Source organism: Genypterus blacodes, unplaced genomic scaffold (assembly GCF_046128005.1).
Source record: "Genypterus blacodes isolate CSIRO-AG114 ecotype Tasmania unplaced genomic scaffold, CSIRO-AGI_Gbla_v1 ptg000156l_1, whole genome shotgun sequence".
In the NCBI taxonomy this organism is placed as follows: Eukaryota; Metazoa; Chordata; class Actinopteri; order Ophidiiformes; family Ophidiidae; genus Genypterus; species Genypterus blacodes.
This window is the reverse complement of record NW_027466957.1, coordinates 4,646,193-4,670,477: the sequence shown is the minus strand read 5'-3', so window position 1 is coordinate 4,670,477 and position 24,285 is coordinate 4,646,193. Positions and strand designations below refer to the sequence as shown.

The 24,285-nt window shown below is 46.8% G+C and overlaps 1 protein-coding gene across 1 annotated transcript in view; it reads left to right on the top strand.

Annotated features, from left to right (window-relative positions):
• itga5 (integrin, alpha 5 (fibronectin receptor, alpha polypeptide)) overlaps window positions 1–24,285 on the top strand; it is a 31,580-nt gene that overhangs the window by 4,384 nt on the left and 2,911 nt on the right. Inside the window, exons 2-29 of the mRNA XM_076166196.1 lie at window positions 4,513–4,643; window positions 8,632–8,732; window positions 9,195–9,318; window positions 9,407–9,468; window positions 9,563–9,608; window positions 9,703–9,828; window positions 9,937–9,981; window positions 10,154–10,197; window positions 10,392–10,448; window positions 10,890–10,942; window positions 11,118–11,326; window positions 11,416–11,607; window positions 11,698–11,743; window positions 11,839–11,952; window positions 13,199–13,254; window positions 13,604–13,761; window positions 13,876–14,013; window positions 16,641–16,708; window positions 17,996–18,146; window positions 18,295–18,387; window positions 19,169–19,248; window positions 19,360–19,440; window positions 19,548–19,653; window positions 19,970–20,128; window positions 20,861–20,971; window positions 23,027–23,140; window positions 23,845–23,946; window positions 24,064–24,186. Coding sequence (XP_076022311.1) covers window positions 4,513–4,643; window positions 8,632–8,732; window positions 9,195–9,318; window positions 9,407–9,468; window positions 9,563–9,608; window positions 9,703–9,828; window positions 9,937–9,981; window positions 10,154–10,197; window positions 10,392–10,448; window positions 10,890–10,942; window positions 11,118–11,326; window positions 11,416–11,607; window positions 11,698–11,743; window positions 11,839–11,952; window positions 13,199–13,254; window positions 13,604–13,761; window positions 13,876–14,013; window positions 16,641–16,708; window positions 17,996–18,146; window positions 18,295–18,387; window positions 19,169–19,248; window positions 19,360–19,440; window positions 19,548–19,653; window positions 19,970–20,128; window positions 20,861–20,971; window positions 23,027–23,140; window positions 23,845–23,946; window positions 24,064–24,186 — 2,890 coding nt within the window. The remainder of the gene's footprint in view (window positions 1–4,512; window positions 4,644–8,631; window positions 8,733–9,194; window positions 9,319–9,406; window positions 9,469–9,562; window positions 9,609–9,702; window positions 9,829–9,936; window positions 9,982–10,153; window positions 10,198–10,391; window positions 10,449–10,889; window positions 10,943–11,117; window positions 11,327–11,415; window positions 11,608–11,697; window positions 11,744–11,838; window positions 11,953–13,198; window positions 13,255–13,603; window positions 13,762–13,875; window positions 14,014–16,640; window positions 16,709–17,995; window positions 18,147–18,294; window positions 18,388–19,168; window positions 19,249–19,359; window positions 19,441–19,547; window positions 19,654–19,969; window positions 20,129–20,860; window positions 20,972–23,026; window positions 23,141–23,844; window positions 23,947–24,063; window positions 24,187–24,285) is intronic.

Below are 24,285 nucleotides of genomic sequence, written 5' to 3'. Positions count from 1 at the left end.
GCCCCCACACTCAATACAACTGCCTCTCTATCCTGAGGTGTGAAGGCCTGGACCCCCTGACGTAGGCATTGTGGAAAGGTGTGAACTTACAAGTAATTAAACTCCAGGAGGATTTTGGGTCAGTCGGACTGTGAATTACAGGGGAATGGATGTTTGGGGAGTGGGGGTGGGCCGCAATTTGGTATAAGAAAATACAGGGGCTGAAACCTAAAGAAACCTCGAGTCATTTTGGGTTTTATTCACTGGTGAAAGACTTTTTGCAGTGAGTTGACATGGCTGGTGGCTTCGGCCAAACAGCTGCTGGCTTTCACACCTTCACTGTAATGGTAATCGGGTTGTCATAATAATGTGGCTGGATAGTTACAGAAGAAGTGAAATCATGGCAGCAAAATCAACTTGGTATTAACATGCTAACACGCTTTGCACCACAGCTGCAAAGTAATGTAAAAGTATATAGGTTAAGCTAAATTTATCTTGTGTTACCCGCCATGGTCCCCCCGTGTGACATTTAACAGCAGTGTTGGTCACACAGGCCAGCACTTGTAACCTGTAGCCTCCCATGTTGCCCAACACTATCAACCTTTGCAGATACAGAGGAAATGCTTTGTGGTGATAGTAAGATCAGATCCTCGACTCACTGGATTGTTTATCAGATCAACACTGGTTTGCGTGGGTTCCGCTCTTAATGGCTCATGGTCAGGTTCATCTTGGGAAGGGGCGTTGTTATTTATATTGTTTAGGCCTTTCGTTTCAACTAATTAGAAATCACACACAGATCCTTCTCCAGTACCATCTGACCATTATAAATGTGACATCAGCGCAGCACAGTAGACTCTCTGTAGTCAGCACACGCCATCCCAGCAGGCACTGCTACTCTCATCATACTCGAGCTCCTGGATAGCAGCAATGAGAACATGTGTGTATGTCTGTGTGTGTGAACAGACAATCATCCATATGGCTGTCGTAAGGCCTCAAACAGCTTCCGTCTGGCCTTGACTGAGAGGACGCTAGACTGTGTGTGTGTGTGAATGGCTTCATGTGGTCTAGAATCACACACTACATTGGCTCTCTTGTCTGTCATTCAGCCAATCACATTTCTTAGTGCCCACATGACAAGGCAGTAGAGCTGTTGCACTACTAATCTCATCAAATCTACCAATACATCATACACATCATTCACTGTATTTGTTCAACATGTCGGCGTGTGTGTGTTTGCCCTGTTTCCCCTGCAGTAGCTCCAGGTCAGGAATTATATTAGGTTATTGTGTTAGTGCAGTAAGAGTGAGATACTGGTTGCTTTGCACTTGGTGTATTTTGTCGTGTTCTTCATCTCAGCCCCTTAGAGGGAGATTTGAAGGTCAAGAACTGCCAGTGGCTCAGATGAGGTCACTGCATCTCAATTCCTTCGCTGATATGGAACCACTCCAGTGTTTAAGTATGTGTTGAAAGCTTTGTGTAAACTTCATGGGTCACTCTTCATGTTTAAGTCTGGGTTTCTGAGGTTTGCACCGGAACCTGTGAAGGACGCCGCTTTCTTCTCGATCAGTCAACCTGCTGCCTGAGTGTTTGTGCCGTAGCATTCAGTGCTTAGTCCTGTTTACGATTGCAAATCGTGTACCCAGCTACTGGTGGTCTTAACAGTGGTGGCTGACTCTTCCTGCTTTTCTAGCTTAAAGTGACTGGAATAGTGTTCAAGTGACTTAAGCTTTGCAGCTGGGTGGAATCCGGGTGGTGGGGGGGTTGTTAGGTTTAGGTGAAAGGGGATTGGGTAGGAGAGGTATTTGTCCTCTGACAACCTCTTTCTCCAACCTCATCGTAAACCCTGTCAACCATGTCTGCGCACGATATTGTCAAATCAGCAAGTTCCAGCACTCTGCATCACCCTTAATTTCTCATAAAATAGCGGTTACAATGCAGCAATTATGGTGTGGTTAGACATTCTTGTAGAATGTCCTGATTGCTTTAACTTCAAATGAGAGAAACCCACTACCCAGTTACAGTGAAGCTGGTGTTTACACAGTTCGAAAATCATTTACAGTAGTTAAGTTATTGGTGAAATGACAGCGAGGTATATTGCAGCTGACGTGGCCGGTAGGAGAGTGCATGCTAGACCATATCCCCTACCAGTAAATTGCTTAAGGCTCTTTTATGATGAAATCATTTAGCTATTTGTCTTCTGTAACACAAAACCAACAGACCACGCAAGTGAGAATTTGTTTAATTCTCCAGTAGCCAAAACATTTCAGTGAGCAGAGCTCCCGGTCTCAGACGTGTTCTGTCAGTGCGGCTCTGCCTTCCCCTGCTGTCGTCTCTATCACAGCAACAGCGTTCACCCAACTTCTCTCAGCATTCTTTTGTCTGTTGTCTTTTGTCGTTCCACTTTGGCTGCTGTAGCTTGATCCCAAACCCATGAGCACGTCTGTCCTTTCACGAACAGCGGAAAATCGCTCATTTCACCGCCACTTATTTGCATACCGAGCTCAGCTGTTAGAGCCTCATTAAATGCTAATGTTACTAAAGTTCTACCTTGTGAGTCCGGAGTGAGCAGATAAGGTGTAGGGGCGGGGAAATGCCACTTAGAATTAGACTGAGCCTCGCCAGATAAAGGGTCATTAAATGCTAATTCTTCCTCATTTGCGGCACTTACAGATTGTTATCAATTTGTAATTGTCTGTCTGCGTGCGTGTGTTTCTGCACATCTGTGTGTAAGGTAGTGAAAACTCCTTTCATCTGCCAACTTGCTGATTAAAGCATGAGCAGCTTGTTTTGTTATTTCCTGTATTTTTTCCCTTTGAAAGGCTGCCATGCTGGACTATGTTCAGATCAGATTCAGCAACACATGCAGGGACTCCAGTTTCCTTGGCTGTTTCAGTCTGTACGCGTTGCTGCAATGGTGTTTATTTCCTACATGTGCTTTTAGTGCGGTTATTTCCAAAACGTTCCAGCCATAGAAACGCCCACTTAACTGAGCTCTTAAGTCAACTAAGAAACTTTGCAAACCTGCCTGCTCAGAAGGATTTATCTGAAACAAAGCTAATTGTTCTGTTCTGTTTATTACCCCCTGCTGTGACATTCCTCAGAAAGAACTTTGCAGGTGACAGGCGAGCTCTGAGGTCTTTTAATTAGATAAAAACAACGCTGTCTGCCTATTTCACTGAGTATTCACAGGCTATACACACATTTATTTTTGAAAGGCTGCTGATGGTGGAAGGGAGATCCTCAGCTGTCTCATCGTGTCTAGGAAGCCTCTCTGTGATTTACATTATTCTACAGCTGGAGCTTTGCTGCCCTACTGGGATTCCCTCCGTCTGCACACATGGTTGAATAAAGGGGACACTCTCTCTCTGTTTCTCTCTCCAGAGTAGACCTACTCCTTTTTCTGCTTTCCAACACAAACCTGCTAACACACTTGGGAACTGGGATTGTACTGAATCTCTACTGAGACAGTGAGGCAACAGACATGGTGTGATATTGAACCAATAAGTTCTGCTCTATGAACGTCCCTTTGTTTGCCTGTAGTTATGAATGTAACATCAGATTCTGTCTGGGGTTTTGCATCTCAGCTAACAGATCCAGTGTGTCCAATTGCTGTGGATTACAAGCTTTTAGAATATTTACTCATTATGCACCATATTGTTGGACTCAAACTGCCTCTTTTGTCTTCGGGACCCTGCTTAGCTGTTACCCTTAGGGGCCAGGATGCTAAGTTTAGCCAACATGTAAACTTTCATGGTCCATTGGAAGATCTGGGCCCGGAAAGGGTGTGCACTTCCTGTTTCGACCCCCCCTCCCACTAGACACTGAATAAAGTCATTGGTCTCATGCCTCCCGTACCCACATCATAGCCTACAACCATGTCTGATGCTAATAGGGTAAGTGAGTTCACAATGAGGTAATGGCTAAACCATGCACTTAGGAGAGATTATCTACAAGGGGAAAAAGTCTTTCCTTCTATACTGTACCCATGTCTTGGTTCTCTCACTTCCCTCCCCCTCCTTTCCTTCATCTACCCATCATGTAATCCACAAATTGTTGTCCTTCTTTTTCTCCTCCTTCATCTCTGAAGTCTATCCAGCGCCTTCTTAGACCCACCTTGCATCTTTGTGTAGCTCCAAAGCTGTGGATGCTTAGTGTGTGTGTCACAGCTGTAGAAACAAAGTGTGGGACTCCACTTTGGGCTGTCTGCTGTCTTGTTTTCCTATTGAATTTTGCCCCGCAGGGATGCACGTGTAACTTGGGTATCTGTGCAAACGTTTCCACAGTTGTGTTGGACTGCAGGGGAGAAGTGCAAGAGCCTGTGACGATCACATGTGCACATCATGGCACAAACTCCCCCTGGATGTATCTGATTATGTAACACAGTGTCGAAACATGTCATGAGTCAGAACACACACACATAAACATTGGTTCAACAGGAAAATTCAGGTTGTTACGGATCTTGTGGTTTAGTGAATGTGTAACTCTTGATTAACAGCCAGCTTTCTTCTCTGTCTCTCCCTCTTTGTTTCTCAGTGTGAGTGTGGTGATTGGGGCTCCCAAGGCCAACACAAGCCAGGTCAACATAGCAGAGGGAGGATCCGTCTTCTACTGCCCGTGGAGCCTCAGCAAGACCGATTGCCACGCCATCGAGTTTGACACCCAAGGTAGGTTTTGTGATTGAAATATAGACGGAAGGTTTGACATCTGCTTTGTTTGTACTGTCTTGCGTTGTTGTTAGAGAGATTAAGAAACTGGAGATGCCACTTCAACTGAAGCTCTGCTGGTCCAGTCAGAGGACCATTTCCTTTATGCACCCGTCGTCAGCAGCAAGTCAGGATCAGGAGTCGGCGTTCCACTCCACTGAACTGTTGTTGGCAGTGTTGGTTCCTGGACGCTAGATGATCTCTCTTCCTGTTTGTGTCCCTTCTTGGGGATGAAAAGAGTAATGGGGTGTTAGGGAGGTTTCTTAAGGCATACTTCTTCCTTCCCTTAGGCTGTGTTTGTGTTGAACTGCTCCAGGAGCTACGGGGAGATAAGACACCAATAAACAAACAGGGCAAACAAAGAATTGTACCTTTTGTGTGACAACAGAATAGACGCCGTTAGTCTAAAAAAAAAAGTTTTGACTCAGAATTGGATTAACTGAATTTTGAGGTTCAGTGGGTAGACTGTTTTTATAGAAATAGGAAAGCAGTGTTGTAAGGAAAGGTAGCATCAGGGTAACTTTTGAACACTCTTAATATTGAACATGTTCCAGCTGAGGAGCACACATACACACAGTATGAATCATAATGGCAGAGCGTGCTGCCCAGTCACTAGGGGACTGTTGGCTCCTTTCCTGAGAAATCAAAGTCGAGCGCTGTGGGCCAACATAGATTTACTATCCATGATGGCCCTTAAGGAGCAATATTCCACTGGGTCGTTCACAAGCCCGCTTTAAAAATATTCTTTTCCTACACAGCTAGGTGTCCTTTGCTCCATTATTTTTATTTTATTTTTCTTGCCCTAGAAAATGTGTTGCGCATCGTAGAGTGCTGGCTGGCCACCACAGTGAGTGATGTCATGTGCATGCAGCGCAGCTTCAGGGTGAAGGTTAGTCCCGTTGGCTGTCAGAGAGTGTCCTTCAATTTTTTTGTGAAGGGGCTTTGAAGGAGCAGATTAGAGTTCCAGAGCCGGTTCCGCCATCTGGATCATACCAGAACCGCCACACAGCAGAGGAACAGGACGTTGTTATCTGTATGCCGTCAGTACAGCTGTTAAATGGATGAGCTCTTCTGCTTGAATTAATTTTGTGGAACTCTTTGACTCTTTTCTCTACTAACCCCCGACTGTAGAGGCGAAGACATTTCAAAAATGCTGGACGCTAGAAGCTTGTAAAAGCCACTAAAATCCAATAGAACAGCAGTAAACCATATGTGAGGCTTTTATTGTGCATTTTTTTTAACACTGTGTCTGAGAAGTGTTGATTCAACTCTGTGGAAATTAAAGTTGTAATGTATTGGATTATACATTGAAAGGTGTTTCGAATGTTCCACTTCTCTTCATTTATATTAAAGGACTGCAGCCAAAGACTTGCCTCAGCCATAAAGAACCATAATGAGTCCTGAGCCTAAATGCCGAGAGATGATTTATCGTAGGGATTTTCTATTGGATTGCATTGGAATATGCGTTGGAGTTTCATTCTTCTGGGGACTACAATTTACCCTTTTTAAAATCCAATATAAATGAGACACATTGCTGCTGTGGCAATATACTGTATCTTATCTAATGTCAGTGTTGGTTGCTTTTTTCCTGAAACAAAGAGGTGTCAGAGGTCTCCTTGTGCGTGGCTGTGGGTGAGGTCTGACCCACAGGCCAGAGACCCTCTTAATTAGCCTAACTAATTAGGTCAGAGTGGCCAGAGGGTACCTCCCATCCACTTCCTCTTCCATTTGAGATAAGAGCTTGTCTATAGATCAGAGAAGCGTAGAGGGCAGCAGGAGAGGGGCCTGGACACGGTGGGAGGAAGGGAGGGTGAAGAGGCCAGAGGGAGGGAGAGGAAGGAGGAAAGAGGGAGAAACCAGAGCCCCTTTTCTCTACTCTGTCCCCCTATTCCCCTCCTGTCGGTTGTCCCTCGGGGCCTGCTGATGTGATGAGTGAATTTGGCCATTTGTCTTCCACCCGCTCTACCCCTTTGACGTACACGCACAAATACACACATACACACACTCTAACCCTGCTAATGGCGTTCCTCTCACACACTGTTCAAAGGCCAGAGTGAGTATATGGATGCACTCCAGACCCCGTTCTCCTCTACTGTCTTGGGACGGGCCAGGCACCATGTCACATCAGCACACTGCGCTCACTGGCTTCCCAGGGGGATGTCTTGTTGTTGTGGCCCATGTCTGGATTTCCCTCTTATCTCACTTCTAAATCTCACCTATTTTTGTCTGGAAGCATTTCCCATGACTCCGGCTGACTGTCTACGGCGGCCATGCAGACACACCTCAGTGCACCGATCTTTTCATCTCCCAAATCTGTCTGGCTTAATGAATTCTGACGCGCCGTCTCTGTTATGAATACTACAGCCGGTGACACAGAACTGACACTAGAACTAATGCTGCCATGTGAGAGCTTTACAAAGCCACTGAAGGCTCCGTCATCAATGTGCTTCCTCTCTTTTACACTAGCCAGATAACTTTCACAGCAAGAACTACGTGAAGACTTTCCTGCTCCCACTCTGGGTCGCTATGGTTACAAACCCATACAGTCCTGTATCGTGTTCAGCTTCTCCCTCTCCCTGGTGGCACTGAATTTACCTTATCCAAACAGTGGCCCCCGAGTTATGAAAATAAAAAGAAGGTGTCTGCTTTAAGAAAATGTACCATGTGGCTAAAGCAGATTAGTTAAAGTAACAAGCCTGTAAGGAGCTGTGTGATGTGCAGGTCATGTTATTACGGGTATGGCTAAAGCACTTCTTGTCACACATGGAATGAAGCACACATAACATGTTAACTGCAGATATGTTGAGTTGACTATTGAAGGAAAGCCTGGTGATAGGGATATAACTGTGCTACATTTAGGTTATTAAGGAACTGTGATCTGGCTGCTTATCATCTGGTGCAAGAGGGAGGGTCAGCGCTCCCTGTAAGTGAAGCAAAGGTTGGGTCAGATAGATGTGCAAACATGGTGGGGATAATGTAAACAAACATATGGGGATAATGTTAAAAATGAAAATACAGAGAGAAAGGGAGAGCGAAGTGATTGCATAAACAAAGCTGACTGGGAGGTTGCTATGAGGAAGCTGGACCAGAGTGTGTGTTTTCGTTGGACGGCAGCCTCTTCGCTGTTTCCACTAAGACATGGAGCAGGCTTTCACCCCAGCTCCAGGCTGCCTAGTTGGCTGGGAAGCAGAGAATTGAGTTGAGAGGAGAAGAGGATAGTCATGGGTAAAGAAGGCTTGACACACAGCCTGCTTTCTTCACGTCAACATAGGTCGCGACCCCTCGCAGTTTTCTCCCCAAGCGATATGTCTTTGCTCTTTTGCAACACGCTTGTGGTTTCTCTCACTGATGCAATCTACAGGGGAAATATGTTGAAGGAAAAGTTTGGGTGGAGTGATACTTCAACACGGCTGAGGTTTCTTATCTAAACATATTTCCATTTCCCACAGATATGTCTTGTCTGTACTGCAAACGTTCAGTGTGTGAGCCGCTGTAGCAACATCCTTGCTTAATCAATTTGTTTGCATTTCATCCTCCATTACGGCACAGATGCAGCATCTGTCTTCCAATAAAGTTGTGTTTAAACCTGACTCTTCAGGCCATCTGTCACGTCACCTGCTGCTTTCACAGACTCGGTGTGGGAGATCAGGGTTAGTGGCCAGGTGGCCAAGTGGAGCCAAAGGTCAGTGAGCCTACGCCAGGCCCACTCAGTGCAAACTTGGCTAACTGATCAGTGTCTGAGCAGCAAATAACATCCTCTTCAAATGCTCACCCTGATCAACCTTGCATGAAAAATAGTGTAACCGGAGAACTTAATCATGATTTCAGCCAACTGTCCAGATGTTTCCAATGGCCTTGCAATGGAAGGTAGAATAAGGACACTCTGGGGTCCTGCTGAAGGTGTGGGGAGTTTTGTTCACTCAGTGTCATTTCTCTGTGTTTTCCCCAGGGGATCGCACTGTCCTGCTGAATGAGACAACCCATAAGGCTGAATCCAAGTCCCACCAATGGTTTGGCGCCACCGTGCGCTCCCACGATGACACAATTCTGGTAAGGAGACCCTCTCAGAGAAAGAGTTGGTGGGTTGGGCAGATGTGGAGTGGATCAAGAGTTTGGTCCACACCATTGGTGCCCTCAACTGTTATGATTAGGGCTGTTAGTGAATCCGTCTTGGGCCAAACACTCTTGCTTCTGAGGAATGTCTTTAGATTGTCTGTTGGCACACTGTAAAGAAATGTTTTGTGTTCCCTCTGACATCAAATTTCTTCTGCCAGTGCTTTGGTATGATTGTGTGGGTTGTGACCTGGGTTGGGTTACATGGTTACCATGGCTCCAGATGCACTGTTGACCTCAGCCCTGGTCTCCCCCTGAGTTCAGCAGGGTGTTGTTGCAACTGGAAAAACATCTCCCACCTAAGCACTCCCCATTGATCAACACATCTCCACCCACCTCTGCTCCTTCACCGTTAATCGCATCTCTCTCCACCTCCTCCGTTACCTTCCTCTACCCCAGGCCTGCGCCCCTCTCTACTCATGGCGAACGGAAAAGGACCTCCCTCGCTCGGATGCTACGGGAACCTGCTACCTCTCAGTCCATAACTTCACCAAATTTGTGGAGTACGCTCCCTGTCGCACAGGTAGCCATCACCACTCTCCGAATGTGTCCCTGTAAATGTCTCTACAAGTTACTATCTGATATTTAATTCACTCTTCCGTGCGTTATAGAGATCAGTGACGAATCTGGACAAGGATACTGTCAAGGAGGATTCAGTGCGGACTTCACAACGGTAGTACCAATGTTCCTTTTAGTGATTGAATAAGGTTTCCTGGGATAATATTTCTTGTTTTCGTTGTTGTAATTAATGGTGTTTATCTGTCTAGAATGGCAAAGTGGTATTGGGAGGACCAGGCAGCTTCTTCTGGCAAGGTTGGTAGGACATACCAATCCAAAGTCTGTCACAAACACCAAATATCGCTAAATCTTCCTTGGTTTACTGTCTGTTTTGTTTGTCTAACTTTAGGTCAGGTGATCTCAGCAGCAAAAGAGGACATTATCAAAGCGTTCTACCCAGGCTATTTCATGCAGTCTGTAGAAGGCCAAATCCATACCAAACAGTTTCAGGTCAAACATGACGACAGCTACCAAGGTAAAGCAGACGGACTACGGCTCAAAACTTTTTACCACCTTCACATTTATCTCAATTTGTTTGCTATGTATACCTAGGCTCACTTCTCTGCTCTCTTGTTGTGTCCAGGATATTCTGTTGCCGTGGGGGAATTCAGTGGCGACGAGGAGGAAGGTAAGTCTATCAACTCGGCCGTGCAACCGCCGGGCCTGTGTGTAACGTACACAAAGCAATGAGTGTATTTCAATTCAGCTGGAAGGTTGTAAACACTGGAATAACCTCCTGGTGGATTTGACCTGGATATTTCCCTTACCCTTAAACTTTGCTTTCTCTGTGCACCTTTCAGACTTTGTGGCAGGCGTTCCAAAAGGACTCATGCTTTATGGATCGGTGAGAACTCTTAATCATTGCTCTCATTTTGACAAGCGATTGAGAGGCCCGAGCTTTGGACTTGGATCTGTTACAGGAAAATATTATGTTGTCACAGGGGGTGAAAGAATTGTACTTGACGAATTCCATACCAGGTTATGCTTATGTTATATTATATAAAGAGACATTCACCATATGCGGCTGCTGTCTTGCAGGTGTCTATTCTGAACGGTACGGATCTGAAGACCATGATTAACTACACCGGTGAGCAGGTGAGTCCAAGTCCTCCTTTCCCAACTTTATACTGAAATCTGTGTTTACAATTCTTGGTGTCTTGTGAGAGTTCTTCATTTGTTGAGACGATGTAAGCAAATCAAATCTCCTTTAGAGTGTTATGGCCTCTTTCATGGTTTTCAGTAATGCTTGAAAGAGGTGAAAGGGTAGACACAATTTGTGCAAATGGTTCTGGGAATACAGAAGCACTGAGCTGGTTTTAACGGTGATGACTGGCTCAGTTGAATAAATTAAATCAAATGTTTGATCTACTTTCATTCTGAGCTTTGCCACATCAGTATATTTTTATATATTTTCTGCCGGCGTTGCTGACAGACAAATCTGAAAGTAAAACAAATTCCAGCCTTTATTCTATTCTGAATACATAAATGATGGGAAAATGTGTAACATGTGTGTGTGTGTATGTGGTTCTGTTACAGATGGGAGCATATTTTGGTTACGCTGTGGCGACAACCGATATTAACAGTGATGGGTGAGTAGCAGGCCAGTCTGGGTCTTTCTCTCCCTCACTGTCTCCCTTTGTTCCCATTTTAATTAGCCAAATCTATATTGTATCCCACCAAGTACCCATTAGTGTTTGAAGCATAGCTATCAACGTGTCTGAGCTTAAATTCATTTATGTGATCTCCTACCTTTGTTGTCTGCAGGATGGCCGACCTGCTGGTGGGAGCACCCATGTTCATGGTCCGGGGCTCTGATGGCCGCCCGGAAGAGGTGGGCCGGGTCTACGTGTACCTCCAGCGCAGTCCCCTCAACCTGGAGCCCCGCCTACCTCACCTGACAGGCACGCAGGTGTTTGGGAGATTTGGCAGCACCATTGCACCGTTGGGAGATCTGAACCAGGATGGGTTTAACGGTAAGGATCCAAAAACTATTTCTCGAAATCTAGTATGTCAATATGATCTGGAATCTTATTTTTCCTGCTCTCTCCCTCTCCGCGCACAGACGTGGCTGTCAGCTGTCCGTTCGGAGGGGAAGACCGTCAGGGGCTAGTCTACATCTATAACGGGTACTCGGGAGGACTCAGGGAAAAGCCGTCCCAGGTGATCAGCGGCCAGTGGGCTGCTGGGATGATTCCTGCCAGCTTTGGTTTTGCCTTGAGAGGCTCTAAAGACCTGGACATGAACGGATACCCAGGTCAGTGAGGGCACAAGTCTTTCACGACCACCAGTACCGCCATCTTTTCCTTTCGGATCCTTATCTAAATCTCTTCTTTTATTTCCTCAGATCTTATCGTTGGTGCCTTTGGTGTTGACAAGGCAATTCTTTACAGGTATGTAGAGTCGCCTATTACAGTTATTCAGCGCAGTTTGTTTACTGCGGCACGAGTGGAAATTGAAGACTCTACATTTTTTTTGTTGCCCACAGATCCCGCCCAATAGTTAACACCAGTGCCACCTTGACAGTTTCCCCCACCATGATCAACCCCGAAGAGAAGAACTGCGTCGTCACCAATGGAAACACCAGCATGCCCGTGTCCTGGTGAGTGTTTGGCTTTCCTGCGATACTGTGAAGTGGATGAAGAGCGTCCACATCTCTCCCACTCTTCCAACAGCTCTGTCTCGTCCATTTCTGATGTCGAAACTCCGGTACTGTTGCAGGAGTGCTATGCAACCGCTACGGTCATCGTTTGACCCATTTCCAACATGTCCTCCTCCTAGCATGTGTTTCTGTTGAGGAGCAATAACACCGTGAATAGCGGCATTGTTAGCTAGCTTTTTCGCCTCCTCCAAATGTGTACCGTGCTCAATACCAGCAACAGGGAGAGGAAACAGGCGATGGCTGCTCGCCGCTCGACATGGTTGACACTGTGCTCGTGTGTCTGCTTCTCCCCTCCAGGTCCTGATCCATAAAGGAAACTCTTGTATACACATGTGTCTTGATTACGCTATGTTGCCTGGTGATGAGGAGTTGTCGGTGGGGGTGAAAAGAGTGCTGAAGGGATAATGGCAAGGAGGGAGGGCGGGAGGGAGGGAGGGGCGAGAGGCTTGTGCAGTTGCTTTGAATGAGATATTGTTTGGTGGTGGAACACAGCTGGGAAACATCAGGACGTGTAGACTCCCGTGAGCGTGCGCACAAAGGCAGACACACACTCGGCAGCGTTCATATTAGGTTCTAACTGCTCCCTCAGCTAAGTCCTTGTGCTCGCTCGCCTTTTTATTTCACTTTCCTTCCCTTTCCCCGTGTTTCTTAACCAAGCTTTTCCCTTTTCCCTTTGCCTCACGTCTTCCTCTTGGTTTCAGCTCTGTGCTTCCTCTGCGGGTTTACCCCGTAAGAGGATTGAGGCTTTTGGGGTTGCTGACTTTTGGACAGCAGGAGCATGTTGTGTGGCTGATGTCATGGGAGAGAGAGCCAGGGCTCGTACAGACGGCCGCTGACTGGTCAGCACTGAAACCTGAGACGTTGCCCAATTTTACCCTTCTTAACTCTGCTATTTCTCTAGTATGTGGGGGGGCAGAGGGTGGAAACGGAGATACACCAATTTATCAGCTCGACTAGTGAGATCGCTCAGATGGCCTTATGTCTCGTAACATTCTTTCACATTCTATGTTATATTCCCATTACGCCCCCCTGTCATGTAATATGAGCCATGAAACACTGGTGTAAGAAGTGGGACACGGAACAAAGTGAGCATGAAAGATTGCGTGAGTGGGGTGCGCTGTGTGTATAGCGTATTTATGTTGATTCCCTGCCATAAATGAATGTGCTTCTCTCTCCGTGTCCTCAGTGTCAACCTGAGTTTCTGCCTGTCTGCTGAGGGGAAACACCTACCAGACATCCTAGGTGAGGCACATCTCCACATCGGCATTGTTATTCTATTATGGAAAGTGTCAAAAAAGCGGTGATGCCACAGATTTTGTAGGTTAAATACTTTGGCCTGTGATGTGGCTTTTGGATTCTGTTATGAGAAGAAACCAAATATCTTCTGTGATTCACCTTTAATGATAAAGTGCTTATTCTCATTCCTATCAACCTCGAGTTATTACCTCTAATTACTCCTTCTTCCATATACAAGTGTTCTCTGGTGTCCCTGCCATTATCCGTAGTATTTACGGTGGTCTAAACCTGTCATTACGTGACTCCAGAACATTCATCACGCCATGAATGCTCATTTGTGTGTTATGTGTTCCAGATTTCAAGGTGGAGGTGCAGCTTGACAGTCAGAAGCACAAGCAGAAAGGTGCAGAGAGGAGAGCTCTGTTCCTGGACTCCCAGCTGCCTCTGCTCCAGCGGAGTGTGAGGGTGCGCCATGGCGAGCGCGTGTGCAACCACACCAAGATCTACTTAAGAGTATGTCCACTCCCGTCACTATGATCGTTTATCCTGTAACTAGTCCAGTGCAACGCCCCGAAAGTGATTTGTACGAAATGTTTCTCACAAACAAACTGGTTTCCTTGACGGCAGGATGAGAAAGACTTCAGGGATAAGCTCTCCTCTATTTACGTGGCCTTGAACTTCAGCCTGGATCCGAAGGCTGCAGCCGACTCCCACGGGCTGCGGCCCATCCTCAACTATCAGGCCACCCACCTGATTGAACAGAAGGTACACAAACTTTCTTGCTGCATTATTTGGCACATTTAACTCCCCTTTGTGTAATCCAAAGGGCCTATAGCATCCATATATGTCACAGCAGTATTTATTGTAATTCAAATGGGGTTGTATTTTCATTCTCTAATCCATCTTCCCCATCATCACTGGCCCACTACTCATGGACACGCTTCTGTCTGTGATAAAAGTCTGCTCTGTTTTTATGGACATTGTCAAGCAAGCTGCTGGGAAAGAGTCCAGGGTGTCTGGAAAGTCGATTTTTAACGGTGAAAATTTCAGGCATTTGTACAATGGCGAGTGTTTCCCCTGTCCCAGCAGGACTAGTTTCGGCACACAGGTGGTTCGTTCCAGAGCTGTGCACACACAAAAGACATGGCAGCTACTTCATGAATGGGACACAGCCAGACCGTTTGACCATCTGGTTAAGATTAATCAACATTTTGCCACTTTCCTCTGGCAGTGAGTCGGGCTGGTTTAAACAGTGTGCGAGCTTTCAGCTGTGGCACAGTATGCACCATATGTGAGTTCAGCAGAGGAGCACTCGGGGAAAGTTTGATCCCCCCTTCCTGTGTGTGTGTGTGTGTGTGTGTGTGTGTGTGTGTGTGTGTGTGTGTGTGTGTGTGTGTGTGTGTGTGTGTGTGTGTGTGTGTGTGTGTGTGTGTGTGTGTGTGTGTGTGTGTGTGTGTGTGTGTGTGTGTGTGTGTGTGTGTGTGTGTGTGTGTGTGTGTGTGTGTCTTTTTCCTGTTGGATCAGGCCTGAAACCCTGTCATTGATGTCCTTCCCAGATATCAAAGCTGGTGGGTTCCAACAGATGTGGTCTAATGCTGAACCGAGTCCTTGAGACGAGCCCGAGCCAAAGTATCAACCTTAAACCCCAATCAGCCTAATCCACGCAGAGGGCAAACCCGATCCGTACAAGCGTGTGTAAACGAAGAGCGGGAGTCGTGTCAAACTGCCAACATATTTCATTAATCTTGCTTTAGGTTGTGTGAAAGCAACAGTGTGTAAACATAAAAGGAATGACGACCGCGCCGCAGCCTTGGCCTTGATCAGCCGCGCGATGCCGTATTGATTTACACTCTGCGCCTTTACGTTACAACGCCTCTGCCAAGTTCTCACACTGCTCAGGCGTGAGTGAGAATGAGAGACGGGCCATGTGCTCTACACAATCTCTCCCTCGCTCGCTCGCTCTCATCCTAACCTATACCGCATGTTGCTCTGAGGATTTATGGCATGGTGATGGATCTGTTAATCGCCATAGAGATCAGTCGCAGATCTCACAGATAGCTCATACATTGTGTGGAAGGAGGCACACAATAGGAAACATCGCATTGTTTTTTGGTTGCGGCCTCTTCCGAGCTTGATTGCTGTCGTTGTTCTTCATATCGTCGCTCTATGCATTTTATTTTATGACGTCTGTGCCTGATGATTTACAGCCTCCACTGGTGTTTCCCAGTTGATGTTTGGATGCTGCATGATGTTTGCCCTCAATATGTCACATGTTGTCTGATGTAACTGCTGTTGTTGGTGTTGAGCTGCAGGCCTTCAAACCTTGTTCCTCCGCTCCACCAAGCAAGGGAGCACATGTGGCCAACTTAGGACGGTGGTTTCCATGGTGTCCATAATTAGAGCCCCCGGTTGCTGTAATGACAAGGGAGGTGCCAGTCTCTCTCTAATCTCCTCCTTCATTTCTATTTATTATCGTCGTCGTCGCGCGCATCCGTCGCACTGTCACAATCACAGCAAGATGCAATTTACCAACCCGCAGGCCTTTCCCCCGCCGCCGCCGCGCTGCCACACGCTCGTTGGTCATCCACGTTCTGTAATCTCTTGATCCTACACACACACACACACACACACACACACACACACACACACACACACACACACACACACACACACACACACACACACACTCTGCTCTCCGGGTTGGTACAGATATCTTATGTTGTAGTGAGTTCCTCCAGGCCTCAGGCTCCTCCCGCTCCATATGATCACATACGACTGTGGTTGGTTGGGTGGCGTAGCGTATGGTCAAAGTGTGGTTCGCCGCGTTGTGCTGTGATGTGGAATGTTGGTGAGAGCCAGGGGGTGGTGGGAGGGGGAGGGGGGCTGGCAGCTCTGTGCTCTGCACCACAGCAGTGTCTCCTCTGGCCTGAGCAAAACTCTCTCCCGTTCATCTTTTTCTCCTCTTACGTCGCAAACATGAAGCATGTGTGTGCTGGGGACAGCTGGCTTAGTGTGCGTGTGTGTGTATATGCGTGAGCCTGTCATCAGTTGGTCATTGTTCCTTTATGCAGTTAGATGCCTATTACCTGTGTTATGGTGCTTTGGGTGTCTGGTGTGTAGTGATGATGTCACTACGTTTAAATAAGGCGGGGGCTGACATCCAGGTGTGTGTGTGTGTGTGTGTCTGTGTGTATGTCTCTGTTCTGGACAGGGGTGGATTGTATTAGTCATAGCACATGTCGCATCATGCTGCACTCATCCTGTTGTCTGCTTTACACTGATATCTGATTTATGTTCTGAGCCTAATTCACCTCAGATGGAGCCTTCAGTGTGATAAGCATGATCTGCGGCCGCTATTAAATCTTTTATTTCCCCCACTGTGCATCTTTTAGGCTCAGATTCTCTTGGACTGTGGAGAAGACAACATCTGCGTTCCTGACTTGAAGCTGGCAGTTCATGGGTAGGTTTGTCCAATTCCTCCTATACACATATATTTAAACATCCCAGAGCAAACGGATCACAGGGAACACACCAGCATATTGTAGATAAAGCACGGTCAAATGCAAACGGGGCCGCAGACGCTGAACTCTTCACCTCCTCCATGTAAATTAGGACTCGGATTGGAAGTGCTAAAGTGCAGAACCAGCTGTTTATGTCGCTCCATTGCCTTGTTGAGTTTAGCAAGCCAGGGAATTCTGTTTAACAGCCGCAATTCTGCGCCGGAGTAGGGCCGCGCAGGAAGCCGCTCCGCTCTACAGGTGCTACGACAAACGCTCAGGGAACAGACAGGAGACATGAAACGGGGGGGGGGGGGGGGGGAGTAGTATCTGTATGGGAGCGGCGTTCCAGACTCCCGACCTCTGCTGCTTCTGAAGCCGTGTCAGGAGCAGCCCGGCCACACTTTGATTTGAGCAATCTGTTAGCATTTTTCTCTCTTTTTCACTCTCGAAAACAACCTCCCCAACACTCCCTGCTCTGCTCTGTCATTTCGATTTTGCATCTCTATATTTGTCTGCCCTCCGCCTCTGTGTTTTCAATGTATGTACGCTGATTCGTCACATATGGAAGTAACCTGCTGCGAGATACAGACGACGAGCCGTCCAAAGTGTTGTTCGTGCTCAATATCGTCATTTATGTAAAGCCTTTGCTAGTACTTATAAGAGTTAAGTGGACAGCCTTGATTTGGTGGAATGTCAGTGAAAATTATCCATCATTCCTGCAATGTTGTTTCTTCTTTTCCATTGCCAAAGCACATAACCTGTTGGACCAATCCCCCACCCCCTCCCTCCTCTCCCTCCTCTCCCTCCAGGGAACCTTTAAGGTTTTGTGGTGTTTTCCAAATTTTCCCCTTTGTTTGGTTTAAAACGTGTGATGCCAGTAGAACCAGGCTCGAAGAGGATCAACCTGAGGAATCTCTCTGTTTCTTCCTCCCGCTTTGCTTTACGAGAGCACGGCTGTAATTCAAAGCGTCTGTGTGGCCCTCTCCTTATGGAATTTCTCATTGTTCCGAGCTGCGGAGGAGGACGAGGAGTTTAGAGGGAGCGAGAGAAAGCGGGAAGGGGGCAGCGTAGTGCATGTACGACAACCTGGGAATATAGTCTTGAGGCTTCTTAACACCCTTAACCCATAACAGAGTATTTCCTTATTTACTCGTTCCACCTTCATCTGTATTTATTTATCCCCGAAGAGGCCTGACACCCTTTGACCCTATTGGTAATCAATTTTCCCTTTTTTGTTGGCTCCCCAGGGACAGGAAGGAAGTCTACCTGGGCGATGACAACTCGCTGACCCTGACTTTCAACGCCAGGAATGAGGGCGAGGGAGGGGCGTACGAGGCCGAGCTGCACGTGGTGCTGCCCCCTGAGGCCGACTACAGCGGCATCGCCCGCAACAACGAGGTGAGAGGACATACAAAACAAGCAGAAACCGACATTTTATAGAACCTTTATGGCAACAGCATATACAACTTTATATCATGAATAATAATGAGAAGTTGCAGGACTTTTTGTTTGGATGTGGTTTGACCCGTTTGCTCTCATTCCATAGAGTCTGGCCCAGTTGACCTGCAGCTATGAGACAGAGAACCAGACTCGCTACCTCAGCTGTGATCTTGGCAACCCGATGAAGTCTGGCACCAGTGTAAGAGCTTTACTTCCCTTTGGCCGTCTTGGGATTTGGCTCCTCTCTAGGTTGCAGGATGAGGTGGTTAAAGTGGCAAACAGTGGAAACGGCCCTCCACTTAAGGGGAACATAATGGCGTGCTGTCCTGCGCTTGCATAGCACAGGAAACGTCAGCGGTATGCATTAGTCAGTGTTGTGACAGGAAGTACAAACTCCACCTGCGTCCTGGGCTTCCTGCTGGGGAGAGTTCCCCCCTAATGATGCAGTCGCAGGCTGGCACGGTTTAATAGGTCTGCAGAGGAAGACTGTCAATTGGGTGTTAACTAGGACAGACGGACAACTGGGTTTAAAAGCAAATCCTACATGTCCGGGTTAATTCTGAGTGCTCTGATTACATGGTTGACTCAGTATATGATTGATCAAACAGAGAGATTTAAAGACCAGTCATTTATTGAGTCAAAGAGGAACCAAATGTGTTCACTCAGTTCGCTCACAATGCAGTGAAAATGTCTGCATAAGATCCTTCTGATTGCAATTACTGCTCTGTGCGTGTGTGTGTGGTTTGTGTGCGGGAAGTGAAATTACAATTGGAGAAAAAGGGGCAGCAGACAGAACAGGAACTCTCAGCCACATCTGGACCCCGTCCAGGTGTAGAACAGCTGTCTGTCTGCTGAGGTGACAGGCAGAGGGGAGAAGACAGGAGACACCATCTGTTGTCTCTGGTCCGCCTCCTTGTCGTGTCTGTGGTGATGATGTCAAGGATGATGATGATGATGATGGATTTTTTTTCTATCTTCAGCTGTGGGCAGGCCTGCGCTTTACAGTGCCACGACTGAAGGATACACACAAGACTGTTCAGTTTGAGCTGCAGATTCGCAGGTACATGTTAACAAAGCACACATACACTCCCAGTATAGAAACAGTATGTGTGTCATTATTAGATTCCATACAGCTTTAACGTCATGCTTCTATCTCACCCTGTGTTCACAGCAAAAATGAGAATAATTCCCATAGTGAAGTTGTTCCTTACAAGCTGGAAGTGGTTGTCCAGGCTGATGTAATCTTACAAGGGTGAGTTGGGTGTTATGACTCACATCATTTAAACTTTTGGATCTCGGTAAAGTCTCCAGCGTCCCTCTACTCCGTTTCACACTTTCCCCCCTTTTTCACTTTGCCAGAGTGTCCCGTCCCGATAAAGTCTTCTTCCCGTTAGCCAACTGGAAGCCGACCAAAAGCCTGGAGGTGGAGCAGGACGTCGGGCCGGCAGTGGAGCACATCTATGAGGTGAGCGGATGAAGTTGGAAAGCAGATCCCAAAGTTCCCGTAGAAAGTCGACTTTCCAGGCCTGCAATGAAGCAAAAAAAGAATGAAGAAAACTTGAATATGTTTCCTTTTAGGTGAACGTTAACAGATCTCTGCTTTAGGTGTCGGATCTGATAATTGGTAAAAGATGTTGGGTGTTTCAAAGACTTAGTGTGGGAAGATTCTGTAAAAGAGGAAAATCCTAAATAATCTCCTTGTTTTTAGAGGTTTTCCAATACTTAACATATGAAAGTTTCCCTATTAATATCCGCCTCCTCTCTGTCCTCCTCTGGTGCAGCTGGTGAACAATGGGCCCAGTAGAATCAGCCACACCCTGCTGGAGCTGCGCTGCCCCCTCAGCATTCAGGACCTCCTTCTGCTTTACCCGCTGGAGTTCTCAACCGAGGGCCCCATCAACTGCACCACCAACCACACCATGAACCACCTGCGCCTCAAGGTAAGCAAAGTGTGTTGGTGTGAGTGTTTGAGTGAGCGAGAGGGGGGAGAGAGGCCGGGGGTCAAGCGAGGCAACCTCCTGACACCCGCACAGTCCCGGCACGTTCCCACTCACCCGTGTGATCAACAGATGGGCCGTCCCGCCGTGCAGGCCCACACCCTCCTCCTCCTCCCCCTCCAGGCTTCTCAGCCCCACCCAGGACACTTAGCCCACCGCCGCTTTGATGTCCCGGCTCTTCCCTACACGCGGCACAGCTTGGCGAACCACCTCACTGAGCGACGCACTCACTCATCTTCCAACATCTGACGACACACACACACACACACACACACACACACGCCCGTCCATCTCCCCCTTCCCCCCCCTCTGCCCCTCCTTACACCAGCTTGCAGCTTTTAGATCTGTGGGCACCGTGCTTCGGCGCAGTTGTTTGTTTGTTGTTATATTTGAAACCGGCCAGATGTTGAGCAGGGATGGAAGCGGCCATCTCCTTTTTTATTTTTTGGCTGTGATCTGTCTAATTTTTCTCTCCCCCTCCTGGTGAATGGCTAAGTACAGTGTATTTCCACAGGAACGCATGTGGAGTGGAGCTCACACGCCTCTGATTAACGGCAAAAAAGCCTCTGGGCCGCTAACATAAGATCTTAAAATGACAGAAAAGGTGGCGTGCTCTTCTTCCTGGTGAGGTCAGTGTACGTAACTAGTGTGTGTGTGTATGTTCCCTCTCCGCAGCTCCAGCAGACGTCCACAGAGCTGCCACCTCACCTGGCACTGAAGGCCCATGAACATCACGTGGAGAGGAGGGACGTGCACAGACACAACCTCGCTCAACTGACTAACCTGGTGAGAAACAACGCGCTGCACATCTCCAATGCAAACTCTGCTCTGTTTACATTCATTCACTTAAAACTGAATGAATGAGAGGCGGCGGTGTCACGATTCTCTACAATGGAGCACGTTGCGTGTTTGGAACACACGTCTCCAGGCCAAAAGGTGACGTCTAATGTAATCGGTGACTTATTGGTGACATGAGAAGAAGTGACTGAATGAGAAGCTTGTGTTCACAGTTTAGGGTAAATGTGGGTATGCTGTTACATGTTACATTTAAATCAGGACTCTTAAGGTACAATGTGAAATCTTAATCTGTGTAAACGTAAGGATTTGCCCTCCTTGTGTGTAATCACAAATCTAACTATAAACAACACATTCAATCACCTACAACAGCGGACAACAACTCAATCTAAATTAGAAATGCTCTGTGATGTTGTAAAGGCCCTACATTTACAGAATTATATTTATTAAGCTCATCTCTGAAGTTATGCACATCCAAAAAATCCTTATTGGAACTTGAACCTTGAACGACAGATTGTGTTCCGTTGCCTGAAGTTACTAATGCAGGTCTGGATCTATTTTGGCGACACCGGCCCTGCACTTAGATGAGATGAGGCTCCTGGGATTGGGTAATTAGGTTATGATGTCGTTAAAAGGGAGGGGTCAGAGGGCACGGGGGGGTTGTCCTGCTGTGGTGATTAACATTAAAGGGCCTTTAGTGGTGGAGGGGGCGTGGCTGAGAAGATATGAGACCGGGGAGGCCTTTTTTTGTCACTTGTTTCACAGTCGCTCATCTCACATTTTTGGTTCTGGCTGTTTTGCGAGGCCCCGGGGCTCTCACACACACACACACACACACACACACACACACACACACACACACACACACACACACACACAGGCCCTATTGATCCATGCAGCTGCAGGTAGCTGCTCTCTCTGCTTCAGTCTGTGGATACCTGCCCTAAACCCAAAAGGGGTCTTTGTCTGTGTGCCTGTCGCTTCTAAACGTGCTCGTTTATCAAGCATGTCCACTGACTCAGCGCTATGAAGGAGCTCATTCTCCCTTTTTTTCCCTGTGTCTGCACTTTTGTTCATCTATCAAACCTTACAACAACAAATAATTGATCTGATAATTATAGAATAAGAGAATCCGGTTGTTCTCGTGCTCTAACTGTGTCGAGGTCTCCATGTATTGGCTTTTAATTGAGTCACGACTGTATGCTTCTGTATCTGCTTTGTGAATTGATGGGAACAGCCTCCACACCCACAATTTACAGCTTTGAACCACATAATCCCACTGGGGGAAGATATGTGGGCCTTCAGGCTGAAGTTCATGACGACTCCATGCCCTCCTGTCCCCCCGGGTAGTCACGGAGGTCTAAGCGGGAGGAAGTGGGCCGATATACTCTCTTGTCTGTCTGAATCTCCTCATTAAAGTTTGTCTAAGACGGAGGCTGAAGGAACTAGGCGGGTACTGTCTTTGCCCTGCTTGGTACAATAAGTAAACTAATGCGAACCCGCAGGAAACCCACCATAACCTCTGAGTGTGGGGGTGGTCTGGCTACAGCACCAGCACTAAAACAGTGTGTGAATGTTTGAGACAAGCACCATGTTGCATTATGTGGATCTAATTAAGACTGTGTATTGTACAGCGATTGTGAATAAATGGTCTAGTTTTACTGGTTGGGCAATAATGTGCAGAATAGTGACTGCATGCTGCATTTTTACAGTCTCATGACATTCCTTCAGTCTGTTTAATTCGAAACAGGCCCTGAATGGGGATCATAACATTGGGCTCTTTGTTATATTTATTTGACCTCCAGCGTTAAAATGGCTGTTATTTGTCCTTCCCGTATCGGCTCTTCCAGTTTTGACTTTTGACTTTATGACTTGCATCTGCCTCTAATTCCTGTGCCTGTGTGAGTTTCGTTTTATGGGCTGGAAATGTTTACAGCTGCTCTGCGTAATGACGATTTGAGCGGCCAAATGAAACGACTTCGCATCGATTGGACGTTGATTTTAACCGCTCTCTCCTCCTCCTCATCCTCCTCCTCTTCTCTCCAGTCCTGTTCTACTGTGGAGTGCTGGACGCTCCGGTGCAACGTGGGTCTGCTGGAAAGGGGGACCACTGCCATCCTGAAAGTGCGTTCCCGCGTCTGGGCCGAGACCTTCGCTGAGGTTCGTGGGAGATGCAGCCTGCTTTACAAATTCACTCCACGTGTACAATACATGAACATGTGTTCCAACCTGATGACAAAGGCATGACACAGAAAGAGGCACCACAGATTGTTGAACCCTTTTCAGTGTTGCCTATATTTGTTTTCATGTCATGCTTTGGCAGCACTTAAGTGGCCATTATTTATTAAAGCATTCAGAAGGAAAATACTGCGAGCTAAAACCTTAAATTAGTGCTGGCAAAGATAAAGAGCCACAGTAATCACTCTTGCATACTTGTTTGTGTTGAGTAGACGTCAGCGTCGGTGTTGGATCGCTTCAGTCTCACATACTTGGCTCACACGAAAAAGACAAACAGTTGCTAACTGAGTACAGAGTGCAGATTGCTCTTTAAAGATTTGGCTTTCTGTTTATTCAGGTATCTGCAAGTCTGCATACAGGAATCTGTTTCTGTTTTTTCTTACAGTGTTTTTATCTGCCATGTGTGATCACAGAGACTATTTGTATCACTCCGTGTGCTGCAACACTGAATGTATTGAAAATTCATTATCTGGACTGTCACAGCTTCTCATTGGAATGGAAACTACTGAGAGTCTGTACATATGGGACATGGTCTCTGTGAGGCTTTACTGCCATCTAGTGTATGGCTGAGGAACTTGTATGCTCTTTGAATCCAATGGAATAATGTGCAATATTTATGCCTGCAGAGACCTTACAAGCATTATGTGCTGGAGTGTCTGGCCAGATTCAGTGTGACAAAGGTGCCGTACGCTATACTACCCAAACACACACCCAGCGGACACAAAAAGGTATGAATTTTCTTTATTAGTTCATTCTTTCATTCTCATAGGCTGTACCATATGCACACGTCAACTCATAATCTTTTTTGCTGCATTAAATGGATGCAACTGTGCTGCTCTCTTCAGGTGGTGACTCCAGTGGTTTGGAACAAGCCAGATATTGAGAACTCAGTTCCTTTGTGGATAATAATCTTGGCTATTCTGGCTGGACTGCTGCTTTTGGCTTTACTCATCTATGTCCTATACAAGGTCAGTGCTGTTGGAAAACTTAAGTATAGTCCTATTGCATTTTCTGTTTTAAAACAAATTAATTGCTGGTTGAGAAATAAACGCTTGACTGATTGTTCA